This window comes from Thermobia domestica, chromosome 14, assembly GCF_964235325.1.
Source record: "Thermobia domestica chromosome 14, izTheDome1.hap1.1, whole genome shotgun sequence".
Taxonomy (NCBI): domain Eukaryota; kingdom Metazoa; phylum Arthropoda; class Insecta; order Zygentoma; family Lepismatidae; genus Thermobia; species Thermobia domestica.
The window spans coordinates 128,772,681-128,788,159 of record NC_137467.1 but is presented as its reverse complement, the minus strand read 5'-3'; the positions used below and the strand labels follow the sequence as shown (position 1 = coordinate 128,788,159).

The 15,479-nt window shown below is 37.8% G+C and overlaps 1 protein-coding gene across 2 annotated transcripts in view; it reads left to right on the top strand.

Moving 5' to 3' along the window:
* Positions 1 to 15,479, top strand: part of LOC145670313 (uncharacterized) — an 81,050-nt gene that overhangs the window by 53,692 nt on the left and 11,879 nt on the right. Inside the window, exons 7-8 of one of the 2 annotated variants that reach the window (XM_081738801.1) lie at positions 260 to 485; positions 5,641 to 5,769. In XM_081738801.1, coding sequence (XP_081594927.1) covers positions 260 to 485; positions 5,641 to 5,769 — 355 coding nt within the window. The remainder of the gene's footprint in view (positions 1 to 259; positions 486 to 5,640; positions 5,770 to 15,479) is intronic. The other variant, XM_081738802.1, reaches the window with a different exon arrangement.

Sequence of the window (15,479 nt, the reverse complement as noted above, 5' to 3'; positions counted from 1 at the left end):
CCCGCGTTCAATTTCCTGGTATCTCATGTGTTTGGATCCCACGTTAAACTGTATTCCCACGTTTCATATAGCTTCGGTGCTAAAAGGGACGCTAAACGTTAGTTTAGCGAACCAGCTAACCTATTAGTTAGTTCATTCAGAAATTCCTGGTAGAAGAAGTATTATGAGAAGAAAGAAAAAAAAAAAACTTTTAAATATGCATGTACCATATGTTAGCATTTTATACATTCTTAAGTTATCTTTTTATATGTGTTTGTAGGTTATTGGATTAACGAAAAGCGCTGGCCTTCTTCAAATCAATGAAGAAAAAGAATTTGACGTGTTGGTTGACAAACCAGCAATAACATATGAGTATGAAGATTACATCGATACTGAGGAGTTGTTGATGATGTCTGATAGTTACATTCCATGTGCTTATCCATCTCCACCTTTAGCCATTGTTAAAGCGTATATATTTCAAGGCACAGTATGTGCATTGACTTCAGGTATGTAAAGTTATGTATGAGAATTACATTGTATATGCTTATGTTTTTCCTATAATCATTTTAAAAGGTATTTATGGTAAGGCACAGAGTGAGTGAGTGAGTGAGTGTGTGTGTGTGTGTGTGTGTGAGAGAGAGAGAGAGAGAGAGTGTGAGTGAGTGAGTGTGTGTGTGGGGGGGGGGTTTGTGTGTTTGTGTTTGTGTGTGTGTGTGTGTGTGTGTGTGTGTGCATGTGCGTGCGTGCGTGCATGGATCTCGAGTAGGGATGGCCAATTCCGGAATCCGAAAAGTAAAATCGGAAAAATTCCGGAATTATTCCGAAAGCCGAAAAGTGAAATTTCCGATTCCTCCGGAATCCGGAAAATTTTGGCCATTCCTAATCGCAAGTACGTACAGTTGTATGAGAGTTAATTCCATTTGTTTATCCTTCTACACCTTTATTATAAAAGAATTAACATTTCGGTGTGGCACAAGAATTTCTAATAGTTAACGGTCACACTAAATAGTTATCGCTAGCTGTGCTGCTTCTCTACCAGACATCAATAAATGTAAGGCGTCTCCAATTAAAATTAGCACTACATTTTAAATTTGACAAAAATCTGTTTATTAAATGTTACAAAACAAAAATCGAGAACGAAACGTTCAAGATGTCTATCGGTCACGAAAAAGTCACGAAATTTAGGTTGTTTTTTTTTTTCAATCTGTACAGATATAAGTAGAGACTGGAAAAATTTGTTCTATAGAACGTCAAAATTCACCGCCAAAAATGTCTATGGTTGGCTTTAGACGCTTCCGCTTCTGTCGCATGCCTGAAAATTCGCACCCAAATTCGCTCTTGAGATGATCCTTCAGCTGGTATCATTGAGAGAGGCGATGCAAATCGCATCGCATTGCCGAAACCACCTACTCTTCTAACCAGTTTATTCAACTGTGAGAAGACACCAAGTTTTTATCGCTCTAGGGAAGAGCCTTTGAAAGTAGAGGTAAAATAAGGATAAATGCTAAAGAATATAGATACTGTTATTAGTCTTTGAATGCTATGAAATTTTATGGTTTGGTGCAAAAAAAAAGGTCACGAAATTTCATTTTGCAATTTTAATAGACAGCCCTAATATGAGCACCTAATATGTAAAGAAAGGTACAACATACACAGACTTAATAAACCCTTGGAGCGAATACTATTGCATTGGCTTATAGTGTTTGCTGCTAAGCGCTATACATCATCAAGTTGAACTTGAGTAAGCACTTGATACGTGAGATGGGTTGGTCTGTTCTATGTGCTTCCCAGTTATTAGCGTAGACTCCTTGTTTTAAAACAGCCCGAAAATCTTTGATCGGCTTCAAGTGCATTAGCAGGATTGTCTGTCTTCTCTACGAAGTTGATTTTTTTGATGATACAAATGTTCAGTCACGATCTTTGCATAATATGAACTAGCCAAATCCGATCAAAATACATAATTGTCATTCAAATAGTGCTTTTTGTGTATAAGGAATTAATCTAGCCTGAATATAGTCCTTAAGTATGTGTAAGCATCGATAGCAAATCCAGAGTTCCGAATTAATGCACTGGGTGTCCCTTTTGGACTAATACTAACCGAAGCCAATACCTTTGTTTCAAACTTCACTTTGGTTTGAAATGCTTTATGGCTTGGAGTTATGCTATTGCTGAAAGTAAAATAAGATTTATCATCCAGCATAAACACATAGTTCGAGAATTTCGTGTAAAGATGGCCAGATTTAATTTTTGCAGCAACGATCTGCTGTTGTATACTTTTTGGATTTTTTTTTTTTTCCAAAATTTTAGATTTGTCTTCCCATGAATCGACTTTTGGATATATCAAACTTCTTGGCCGCCAGACGTATGAAAATTGAAGCAATGGTTCTCAAATTGCACTTCCAATGCACTCAAACGTCGCTGGTTTAATTTGACCAGTTTTCTTTCTGAATCCACTCTTCGTTCGGCTGACACATTGTTCTCAAAACATCGAAGAATGTTGTAGATCAGTAATTCTCAAAGTTGGGCCCGCGGGACCTAACCCGGGGTCTGCGACGTCTAAAAATTGAAATGTAATAAAATGGAACACACAGTTGTTATGCAAGAGGAGTTTTTATTATTTTTTTAAGTTACTAAAAAGAAAGCAATTAGAAATTATACCCACGTGTGTAAATTTAAATGATTTCCTACTTTACTAAATTTCTGCCCTGTGAGTATGAAGAGTTATCTAAAAGGGCATTGCAACATTTGATGCCTTTTCCTTTCACTTACTTACGTGAGCAGATCTTTTCTGCTCTTTGCACTATTAAAACCTTAAAGCGAAATCGCCTTAATGTGGAATTGGACCTAAAATTGATAATGACACAACTTATTCCAGATTTCATGCAAGTATGGAAAAACAAAGAATTTCATTCCTTTCATTAGTGGCCCACCTTTGAAAAAACTGTTTACCAAGTGAATTTCCTTTTAAAAAAAATTATCTTCAGTCTTAAAAGTTATTGTATTTTCAATTGAAATTTCGTTCGCTAGGAAACACTCATGTATATTTAGAATAAATTACTTGTCAGTGGTAATTCTAATTAGTATATTTTTAAATACTATGTGAAATTTCAGATGGCATTGCACATAGAGGGTCCGCAGGTTACTTTTCGAGTGCAGGTTAACAGGGGGTCCGCTTATCAAATAGTTTGAGAACCACTGTTGTAGATAGTCTCTTTAGGCACTTTTTCGTCCATAAAATGTCGCATAGTAAATAATTTGCCACATTTGATGATCTCTCCATAAAGTTTTTATACCATATTTCTCAACTGTACTTTTTTTTTTTTTTTTTTTATGTCATTTTGACTCGTCACTTCGATTATTTCCACGCCTAGTGTGAGTATACTACTTGGAACGCTGTCAGCGGACATGCCTTTGCTTTCCGATATATCATAATCCTTGCGTACTTAACGTTACGTCAAACACAGTGCAGATTTTTAGTAGACACGCCTTTGTTCAACATGCAGGCGATTTGCCAATTTAAAAGTATTGTGACGATTTAATTGTAAAACAAAAACTGCATTGTTTCAATGTAATGATTTCAAAATAAGACAGAGGCCGTAACCCTAATTAAATTTAGTGGCCCCGCGTAGCGTAGTCGCTAACGCTGTCGCCTTCGGTACAAGCGGTCCCGGGTTTGATTCCCGTGGGGGCACTCGGTCGAAAAAGTGTAAAACGCTTTTTCAGGCCAGCCACCCAGAATGATTTTTCCTGGGTTTTCCTCATACACGCCAGGCAAATGCCGGGGTGGTATCTAACTTATAGGTCCCAGGCCGCTTCCTTCCTCCCCTTTCCCCGGATAGTGTATTCGCCGAGAGACGTCATCCCTCAAAACGTGGCGGGCTAAATGGCCTTAAATGCCGGAAGCCCAGAAATCTAAATCCTACCCTACCTACCTAATTAGATTTAAACATTAATATTAGTATGATGATATTAGGATGATAGAGAGTATTTCGTGCTCTCTTCATAATCCCGAAAACTACGGCAAACAGTCATAAACAATCGCATTCGGAAGTACTGTATATTGACTCTCTGTTAACCAAAGTTAAAATGTTAGAGTGGAATAGTTTATATTTTCTCCCTCGTTGAAAAGAGGAGAAACCACGGCTGGCGGGGTTACAGGTTGTCTTGTTCAACATTGCAGTGATTGATTACCTTCTGTTTGTTTCCAGGAATCAGTAAGACACATATTTTTCTATCTTTAGCTGTCTGTCACTTCGGAGATAAACTGAACGAAGAAAAAATCCAGATGATGGGTGTAGCAGATGTCAAATCTTTTTTTTAAAAAAAAAGAAAAAAAAAAGTTGTAATGAAGAAAACAGGTCTTTTGTTAAACGTATAGCTGGTACGAATCTGTAGTCTTTCGAAGAAGCAAAGAAGCTTGACATAATCTTCTGAGTATGCTAATGATTACAGTTTCAAATTAGGGGTATGTGGAGCGAATTTCTGTGGGAGGATGTCCATCGAACTTCGGGGGAGTGTTCAAGGCATATAGGAAAATACCTTTTGTATGAAATGCTCTGCAGCTTAGCTCGCAAACATCCAGAATTAGTGAAAACACGTGGAGTCCGGTTGTTGCATGACAATGCTCACGAAAATGTCACTCAAAGGACTTGCAAACCCTCGATGAGTTGCAGTATATAAATCTTCCCTGCGTCTTTCCCACCGTCTACGATCTCGTTCAGCATCTCGATAACTTATTTGGAGGTTAGACTTTCCCTGATGGTCGGCGGTGCAACGTGCGGTTGATGACTTTCTTGCATTGCAGGCATTGACGAACTTGGTATTGTAGTTTTCATTTTTGCTGTTGGAAATGACACATTTAAAGTGGACACTTCATTCGCACCAACCTAAAATTGTATTATATTTACAAATAGTATCTATCTTAAATTGTCAGGTAAAAGATATTAAATTTTTCAGCATCTATGTGTGATCTAATGATACTGAAGTTTATGATCCGTTAAGCTGATACTCGTTTGATTTTTTCTCTAGTTTTGCAATTCATTTTAGACCACTGTTCCATTTGGTTGAATGAGACCACGGTTGCTCAGTGGTAGAGCGTTCACCTCTGGTGCAAGGGGTCCCTGGTTCGATCCCAGCTCGCGCCAAGTGAACTTTGTGATGGACAAACATCGTGTGCGTGGGTTTTCTCGGAGTTCTCTTTGTTTCCTTCTACTTCCTTCAATCCACCATTCCATTCATTTCGCATCATCACCGTCTCCTTTGCCTAGCCGGCATATGCGTGGGACGTAGAACTTAAAGATTTTTCCATTTCGTTGAAATGTCTTCTGTAAATATCCACTGATGACGATTCTTTTCACGCCTAATCGGTGGTAATTTCAGAAGATTCACCCCTATTCCGGAGGGGTGACTTTCAATACGGAAGGGGTGAAGATAGTATTGGGAAAATAGTGGTAAATCAGATTCTATAAGATCAGATATATACCCCCGGAGATTTTTTTTATTTGAATGGATTTATCTCTGACCACCTCTGGAAACATCACTGCCTGCTACCCACATATAAAACTATTACAGACCCATGCATGTTTGCTCTGTTTGTTATTGATAGTTTTAAAATATCTAGCAGAAATAGTTGTTATATTTTTGTATTCTTTATATTTACAGACAGACAGAAGCTTTACATTTCCGTTGGTGGTGAAAAATATACAGAGTACAATACTTTTCCTGTACTTAAATCCCATCCAGCATCAGTATTGCTGTACGCAAGTTTACTTATTTTGGGAATGTATTCTGGTAAGAAATAATTATTTTTCAGTTTTTTTTTAACTACATTAATTTTTAAAATATCCACAACGAAATTATTTGTGATCCATGTATCATATCGAAACATAGCTTGCACATTAAAACCAACCAAAAAATAGGCTGTAAGAAGGGGGAAAAAAAGCTGCAAATACAAACTGAATGTACGCTGCTTGACAATTGTTAGGCTACACACATTAACGTATAACTTCTATTCACATAGGGTGGCCCCGCGTAGCGTAGTCACTAACGCTCTCGCTTTTGGTGGTAGCAGTCCTGGTTTCGATTTTCGGCGGAGGCACTCCGTCGAAAAGGCATAAAAAGCTAGCCATCTTGAGTGTTTTTTTCCTTGGTTTTTCTCATTCACTCCAGGCAAATGCCGGGATGGTACCTAACATTATGGCCCCAGCCCGCTTCCTTTCTTCCCCAATTCTCTGAGAGACGTCATCCCTCATACATGACGAGCTAAAATGGCCTTAGATACCGAAAAAACCCCCAAAAAAATCTTATTTCTGGTCTTTCTATTCACATGATTCCATGTCAGTGTATTGTATAAATATATTGATTGTATAAATATATTGTATAAATATAATAGTGAGTTGTTACGCCCATCAGTAGTGAAAAACGTGATGCTAAACGTTGTTATCAGGAAAAGACTACGAAACTCAGCGAGCATGTAGTAGTCACGAGATACATTCAAATATGTAAAGGCCATAATCAGTACAGCACTGCTGTGCAAAGTGAATAGTTTGTTGGAAATCATCGAAATGATTATGATCATGACAGCTGTTGGTCGGCTTGAGGCAGATCGAAGTGTCAAAGAGGCTGTTACACGTGATGGGCATACAAAAAAAGAGTGTAATTTCTCGACTTTAGAAAGCCGCGCTGGTATAAGAGGAGCTGTGCGTGTTATAGTGGAGATCGTGGGAGGTGTACAACAGTTTGACAATATTTGTACATTGGTCAGTTGGCAAAAAACAATCGATTTTCCACTCACCACTCAATCCCAAATTGGTCACTTTTTCAGGTGTTTTTGGTGTTCATTTGTTCCGGGAAATCATTTCACGAATAATGTTGTATTGTGTGCACGGAAGTCAGTGAAGTGTGTTCCATTATCCCCCGCCCACTGTCGTTCCAGATAACAGTGCTGTAGGGAACATCATAACTAGAGCCAAGGGAGATTAAACCTGTTTCTGTGCAACAATTGACTCTGAAGAACACATGATGTGGAGAGAACGAGAACACGATATCTGATACATCCGTAAATATGACAGTTATGGGGTTAAGTTAATTTTGATTTTAGCGTCCCTTTCAGCAGCGAGGGTATATGAGACGGGACCTACTGATTGACGTGAAATCTGAACCACATGAGTTCCCGCCGGGAATCGAACCCGGGTGTCCCATGCCAAAGGCGCGTACGCTAACCGTTTAGCCATGGGGTTTGACAGATAAGGGGGTTCTGGAGAAACGGTATGGGTGGATATAATGAAAATGGGAAAAAACATCGCGGCACATCTTCTGAGCAAGATCCGTTACTGTATTCTGCTGGAAGAAATTGTATTCTGCTGGATCCTAAAAGGGTAAGTTCGTCTTTCCCATGGCAGAGTGGTTCCTGTCTTTTTTTTACATCGATAACAACGCACGCCCATGTAGAACTGTTCAAGTTACAGACACTGGAGAGTGAGGAAAACAACTGCATAAATTGCAAGCATATTCCCCAGACCTTAATTCCATCGAGCATGCCTAGGATATCAGAAAACGAATTGTACACAGGAGGCCACCACTCAGAACACTCTATACTCTTGTGAACACTTGCGTCGACCATAAGATCAGAGTGCAGGATCTGTGCAAAACTATCTACACCCATGGCAGTTTCCATTTCATGCCCTTTTTTGTGGCGGGAAATCACAGATATCTTTTGACAATAAAGCTGAATTGATGTTTGAACTCATATATCGGTCACTTGATGTGTCTGGATTATGATTCTGGAAGTTATTGATCAATATGTTCGTTCGTGTCAATTGCCAAGCAATGTAATAAAATCGAATATTTATCCAGAAGTACAACATAGTTGATAAACCTTGTTGCGTACCTGTTTTTTATGTGAAAATATGTTGTTCAGATACGCGTGAAATGTTAGAGTTACTGCACAGGAGCATATGGTAGTGCATATCTTAACTATGTACAGGCTGCAAGTAACACTTTCGTACAATCAGAGTTTAAACTGCATTCTTGCAATATATATTCTTGTATGTACAGGATGAGTCAAAAAGGACTTTACAACATTTGAAAGCATATAGAAATTAATTGAGATTACTTACGGGAACGAGAAAGATGTCAATTTAGTAAAAAAAAAAAAGTTTAAAATCAAAGTCTCATTTTGGTTCGATGTGACTGCCGTTAGTGATGCGATAAACATCCCACCGGAACTCAATTTCTTCCCACACGTCGTTCCAGGTGATCGGGCGTAACTTCTGCAATGGCAGCATAGATTCGATTTCTCAGGTCTGCAAGATTGTCTGGTGTAGGCGGAATATACACTCCATCTTTAACAAAACCTCACAGGAAGAATTCCATAGGTGTCTAGTCTGGAGAGCAAGGTAGCCATGCAATTTCATCTGCACGGCCAATCCACCGACATGGGAAGCGAATATCAAGGAAATTAGAAACTTCCTTCAGGAAAGGAAATGGTTTGCCATCTTGCTGGTAGTAATAGGTCACGTCTTGGTATTATTCGTCTTCATCTATCTGAGAAATTATAAAAAATCTAACATATCAAAATACTCGATACCAGTGACAGATTCTCCATTAAGAAAAAAAGGACTGTACACTTTAAATTTGCTAAAGGCACAAAACCCATTTACCTTTGCACTGTCACGGGCGTTTTCAATGATTTGACGTGAGTTTTCGCTGCCCCAGACTCTACAGTTGTGTGTGTTCACCATGCCACTGATATGAAATGTACTCTCGCCTCTGTGTTAAGGAATGTCTCGTCTTCCTCTATCCGATCCAACTTTTGCACACAGAATTCTCCACAAGAAACTTTATTTACGTCAGTAAATTGTTGTACCATCGTAAATCCGTATGGTTTAAAGTGTAAAGTTTACGTAGCACTCGCCAAACTTGTCTTCTGTGGAACACCTGTCTAGCAAGATGCACGCTGTGTTAATTTCTTGGGACTATGGGCAAAGCTATCCCTAACCTGTTCGACAACATTAGCAGCAACGGGGGCGATCTGGTGATTCCATATGACGAACAGAACAATCAGTCTTAACAAAGTTTTTGTGCCAACTGTAAATTGTATGCCTGTTTGTTTTCTTACCCTGTGGAGTTTGTTTCATGAAATAACAACACATACCGAGCACGCTCCGCACCAGTCAAAGTCGCCATTTTAAGAATGCACTACGGTGGCGCTCACGGTGACGGAATGTGGTACTACGGCACTATGCGAGTCAAACTTGAAGTGTTCTACAACAAATTGACACCTATGTTGATTCTCTAAATTATTTCAATACATTTTTATATGCTTTCAAAGTTGTAAAGTTCTTTTTGACTCACTCTGTATATTAACAAAATATGAAGCGTTTCGGCTACTAAGGACGAACTCAACAAAGGCATATTTTCTACACTCTTAACGGTCAAAATAATTATTCATCTGTTTTTAAACTTTATCACTGAAAGAGGAATAAGTTCTACACACTATACATACAGGCACGAGAACACCTCAATTGTAATTTCCGAGCGTTGAGATAGCACATAACTTTAATGATTCGCCCTTACTACCGGGAACGCCTGATATATTAACTTTAAGCATAGATATAATTTTTTACTGAAACAAGTAACAAACATAATTTCATATACATAACAGACTTTTAAGTCTTAAAAGATGTAGAATTTTCATCAATACTGAAAAGTTTCAAAACTGATCTCTCGTTAACAAAGTGAGTCATAGACTATTAGTTTAAGTAAAAAAAAAAGTTATTGTTTCTTGCCACTGTCAACCATCTCTAAATGAAACCATATTTTAAATTATACTACATGAGATTTTAACATGAATGTTGGCTTAATGCTAGAAACCAAGAAATCTAACTTGATTCGAACTCAGCGTCTATTTACAGCACAGGCTATACGGTAGCAGGATTTACCCAAGTGTTTTGCCCAACCTGAGAAACTTCAGTTTTTTTTTCTTTTTTTTTTCTTTTTTTTTTCGGTTAAGACCCAAAAGGAAAAAGAACATTAAAACTTACCTACGTCTTTGAACTTTGTATTCTAATATTATTGGTACAACCAAGCTATATCACATTATCTTTTTTAAAACGAGATTTTGGACTTTTATATGGCGAATTTGGGACATTTTTCAATTACACGGTATGCTGGGTCAACATTGAATAATACTAAAATATTCTAAGATTAAATGGATGAAATAATCTCACCTTATTTTAAGATATCTAAAGAACAGATTAGTGGATGGATTTACATTTAAAAAATCTGTAAAGAAACAGGAGATAATAAAATTTTGAGATCATAGCGAGGGGAGCACAGTGGCTCAGTGATAGGGCACTTACCTCTGATGCGTGGGGTCTCTGGTTCGATCCCCGGTCAGTTAAGTTTGTGATGGACAACATTGTATCCGTGATCTTTCTCGAGGTACTCCTGTTTCCTCCCACTTTTTTTATTCCACCAATTCTTCCATCATCGTTCACTTGCCTTAATTATCGACTCCCTTAGCCTAAAGGGCATGATTGTGGAACGTTAAACTGAAATATACTAATCTTGACACAGAGCTACACCTCAGAATGTTCCTTTGTATGTCTTTATTTTTGTTGTGGTGAACAAATGGGAACAAGTAATGAAGAGAGCCTGAAATTCCAACTTATAGCTACCATTACGCAAAACCGGTCTAACTTAGAGCACTTTTGTCCCCAAGTTAGTCCTTCAACAACAGAAAATTTAAGTATATTGATTTTGGCGCGGGAAACGGATGACGAAGAGTAATATATATGTGTGTTTGGGAGGGAGAATTCAAATATTGTAAATATTGATTTCGGTGCGAGATACAAAGGAGACACGCTATTGATCAGGGTTAAAATTATTATTCAGCAGTATCATTCAAAAATTGTTCGACCGATTTTTAACATTCTCGGTTGTGCTACTCCCTTCTGTTCAACATGTAGACGAAGGCCGAAGGATCTAGATGACAAGTTCGTAACTAAGACAGTGTGCCCTCGGAAGAAAGTGCCTAATTGGATGTAGCTAATAAATTTGATGATTATCGTGGACATAGTTTACATTGATCTAAATACCAATGAAAGAAAATTTGGATATTCAGACGTGAATGAATCTTACATCCAATGTATTTTCGTACAGCTAATGTTACCTGTAAGATTCCGGAGAACGTTGGTTTACACATACATCATTTTTTCTTTTGAACTTCCATCCAACAAATCTCTTTCACAAAATATAGAAAGCAGAAGAATAAATAATTGTAGTTTATATCTTTAGGTGATTATTTTGTAGTTTAAAATACACAAAATTACTTTTCAAAAGTATTTAGTAGTTTTCTTTTAAGACAATACCCATATATTACACACTTTCTTCTTTTTCAAACTTAATTACAAAAAAAAATAAAAAATTATTTATATGTCAGAGAGAGAATTTTACAACATAAACATGAGGTAATTAACAAGTAATAAACATAAACCCAACAGCGCAGATAGACATAACGTTGACATATAGATAAAATGAATAAACATAAACCAAACATTGAAACATTAACACTGAAATAAAATGAACAAACCTGTAACAGGTTGTGACGGGCTTCAGAAAAAAATTGTAGTGGACAATAAGAAAATACAATTTTTTACATACACTAACTAACTAACTAACTAACTCTACGGCCTATGGAACCCGGAGGTTCAATGCCGCGTTCACAAAAGTTCTCCACTGACTTCTATCCTTAGCTAACTGCATCCAGTTTCTACTTTGTATTCCTATCTCTGCGAGATCCATCTTAGTATTGTCCTCCCATCTGCGCCTAGGTCTTCCTAATGGTCGTTTTCCGATTGGTCTTCCAGTCAAGACTTTGAAAGCGTTTCTACTTTTTTCCATTCTAGCTGCATGACCCGCCCACCTAAGCCTCCTAGACTTCACGACCCTGACAATGTTGGGTAAACCATATAAATTATGTAGTTCCTCGTTATGAAGTTTCCGCCATTCCCCATTCCCGTTCCTCTTGGGTCCGAATATTCGTCTCAGGATCTTGTTCTCAAATACTTTCAGTCTATGCTCTTCCCTCAGAGTAAGTGTCAATGTTTCGCAGCCATACAAAACAACAGGCATGATTACCGTTTTGTATATTTTAAGCTTCGAATTCCTCGACAGAATTCGCGACGACAAGAGATTTTGAACCGAATAGTAGCACGAATTCCCTGCTTTTAGTCGACATTTAATTTCTTCGTGCATATGATTTTCCTCTGTTAATATTGATCCTAGATATTTGAAACTATCCACTTTATCAAAAGTATTATTTAATTTTTTAACGCATCCATAATTTGCTGTATGCCTGTCCCGACGCACTTCCATGTATTTAGTCTTATCTGCATTTACTTCTAAGCCCATGTCCCTGCAAGCGTTTAATAAGATCTCTGCATTTCTTTCTATTGTTCTCCTATCATCCCCTATTAAATTTACATCATCAGCATATGCTATAACCTGGTGAATACCGTTCAACTCTAGGCCCTGGTTGCTATCTTTGATTTTCCTTATAGCGTATTCCAGAACGAAGTTAAATAATAATGGCAACAACGCATCTCCTTGTTTCAGGCCATTTTCGACGTGAAAGTTCGTCGACAAAAATGTTCCTACCCGGACTTTACTTTGGGATTCATTTAAACATATTTTAATTAATCTAATTAGCTTTCTCGGTATTCCAAGTTCTGTAAGAACGTTGTATAATGTTTCTCTCCTAACCGAGTCGTACGCCTTTCTAAAATCAATAAATAGTTGATGTACCGGGGTATTGTATTCCTAGCTTTTTTCGAGTATTTGGCGAATGGTAAATATTTGGTCGATAGTTGATCGATTTCGTCTAAATCCGCATTGATAATCTCCAATAATTTCATCTGCGTATGGGGTCAGTCTTGCTAATAGAATATTTGAAAGGATTTTATAGGATGTTGACAGAAGAGAAATGCCTCGATAATTATTACAGTCAGTTTTGTCGCCTTTCTTGTGAATTGGAACAATGATTGATTCTTTCCACTCTTGCGACAATTCTTCCTTGTTCCAGATAAGGAGAATGAGTTTGTGTATCTTGTTCCACAATTTTTCGCCTCCAGCTAAAATTAACTCAGCCGGAATTTCATCTACACCCGGAGATTTGTGTTTCTTTAATTTCTTTATAGCAGTTTCTACTTCTATTCGGTTGGGTTCTGGAATATACGGTTCTGCGGTGTGTATCTCCTTTTCTCCACCCACACTAGTTTTCGGTTGCGTGTTAAGCACATCCTCAAAGAAATCTTTCCATCTATTTAAGATGCTATCCGTGTCATAGAGAACTGTACCGTCAGATTTCTTTAATATATAAGCACGAGGTTGATAGCCTTTCTTAAATTCGTTGATTCCCTTATACATGTCCCGGATGTTTTTATTTTTACTATTATCTTCAAGTTCCTTAATTTTAGCTTTCAGAAAATCGCGTTTCTTTGTTCTAAAAGTTTTGGAAGTTTCCCGCCTGATATCTGCGAAATTTTGTGTAGTTATTTCATTCGGATTTTGTAACCAGCGTAATTTTGCCTGTTTTCTATTCTCTGCTAGTTTTATGCATTCCTGGTCGAACCATGGTTTGTTCCTACGTATTTCCGCGTGTCCCAATTTTTCTTTTGCTGAAATTTTAATGCTATCTCTAATTTCAATCCAGGTATCCTCAACACTAGTGGACTCCGAATCTTCTAAGGCCGAGAATCTATTCGAGACTTCAATCTAGTATTTCTCTCTTACCTGGCTCTCTTCTAATTTCTTTAAATTGAATCTCTCCGTTTTCGGACAATGAATATTACCTTTATTCAACGATAACCTCTCTCGTATTATCGCTGCTACCAGGTAGTGGTCAGTGTCACAATCAGCCCCTCTAAACGACCGGACATCAATTATGCTAGATTGCCTTCTTCTATCTACTAAAACGTGATCAATTTGATTATGTGTTTTCCCGTCTGGTGATGTCTAAGTGTATTTATGAATGTCGCGATGTGGGAATTTTGTACTCTTCACGATTAAGTTTTTAGATGTTGCAAAATTCACAAGTCTAACACCGTTGTCATTACTTTCCTTATGCAGACTTTCGTTCCCTATAATCGGTTTGAAAATATCCTCTCGTCCTACCTTCGCATTGAAATCCCCTAGTAGAATTTTCATATGGTATCGCGGGAGTTGGTCAAATATCCGTTCCACTTCTTCGTAAAAACTGTATTTTATATCGTCATCCTTATCTTCAGTTGGGGCATGTACATTTAAAACAATAATATCACACCTCCGTCCCTTAAGAGTAATAAAAGAAAGTCTGCCAGTGACAAATTCAACCCGTTTAATTGCTGGTAATATATGTTTATGAACGAAACACCCTGTTCCTAACTGGTGATTTTTATTTCCTTCCCCGTAAAAGAACGTAAAATTTCCGGAATTCTCAGATCCATTTCCTTCCCACCTAACTTCCTGAACTCCACGTCCATTCTGTATTTCTCTAATTCACTCGTTACGGATTTTAACGCGCCTGCCCTATAAAGACTTCTAATATTCCATGTTCCAAATCTCATGTCCATTTTCTTTTGCTGAGGTCGTGCCAAGTTATCAGTCCTTGTCCGAGGCTTTTGTGAATATTTCTGAACAAGTGCTTTTTTTTTACAGGATGAGGTTGTTAGCCCTACCCAAACCCCCAAGCTGGAGGACCATTCCTAGTCGGCTGTCCGCGACTGCTTATTCAGTATATTCGCAGCTAACCTCTATATCTAGAGGCCTTCTCCTCGATCCGCAACCTGAGGACGCGCCATGCCGTGGTGACAGGAACCCAATTTTTTACATACACAGATTTATATAATACTGCTCAGGTTGTTCATTATTATATTCTGGAGAGTAACGGCTCAAAACATCCACTATGACATTAATTTTCCAGCAATGTGTTCGAACACTAAATCGAATCTTTGTAACTTTAAAATCAGTCTGGTAGTTCTAGGTTCTAGGTGCTTCAACGTAAATGCATGGGTTGCCGCAGCGTTATCACAATCAACAATAGTCCTTCGTCCTAAAAGATAACTTGCAAAATGTTCACAAAGATAGCTGACAGTTCTAATTGAAACACTGATAATGATAATTCGTGCAATTTCAATCTGCGACTAGCATAGCTGATGACTTAATTCATTTGATGGTTCTTTATATTGAGCCAAGTATTCTGCCAAATATTCAAAACTGGCATCACTAAAAAGATGGAATGGTAATGAAAAATCCGGCTGTCCTAATGCTGAAGGATCACTTGCGAGAACTCATAGTTTTATAAAAGCATTCATTGCTATTTCATCCATAACAAAAGGTTTGTTTTTCTGTAATCAAAGAGAGGAGCAGATAATTTCGAAAAATCTGATATGCTTTTGACACCATCCGACGAGCCCAAGGAAGGATCTTAAATGTTTCTTAGTCTTAGGGATCGGAAAACA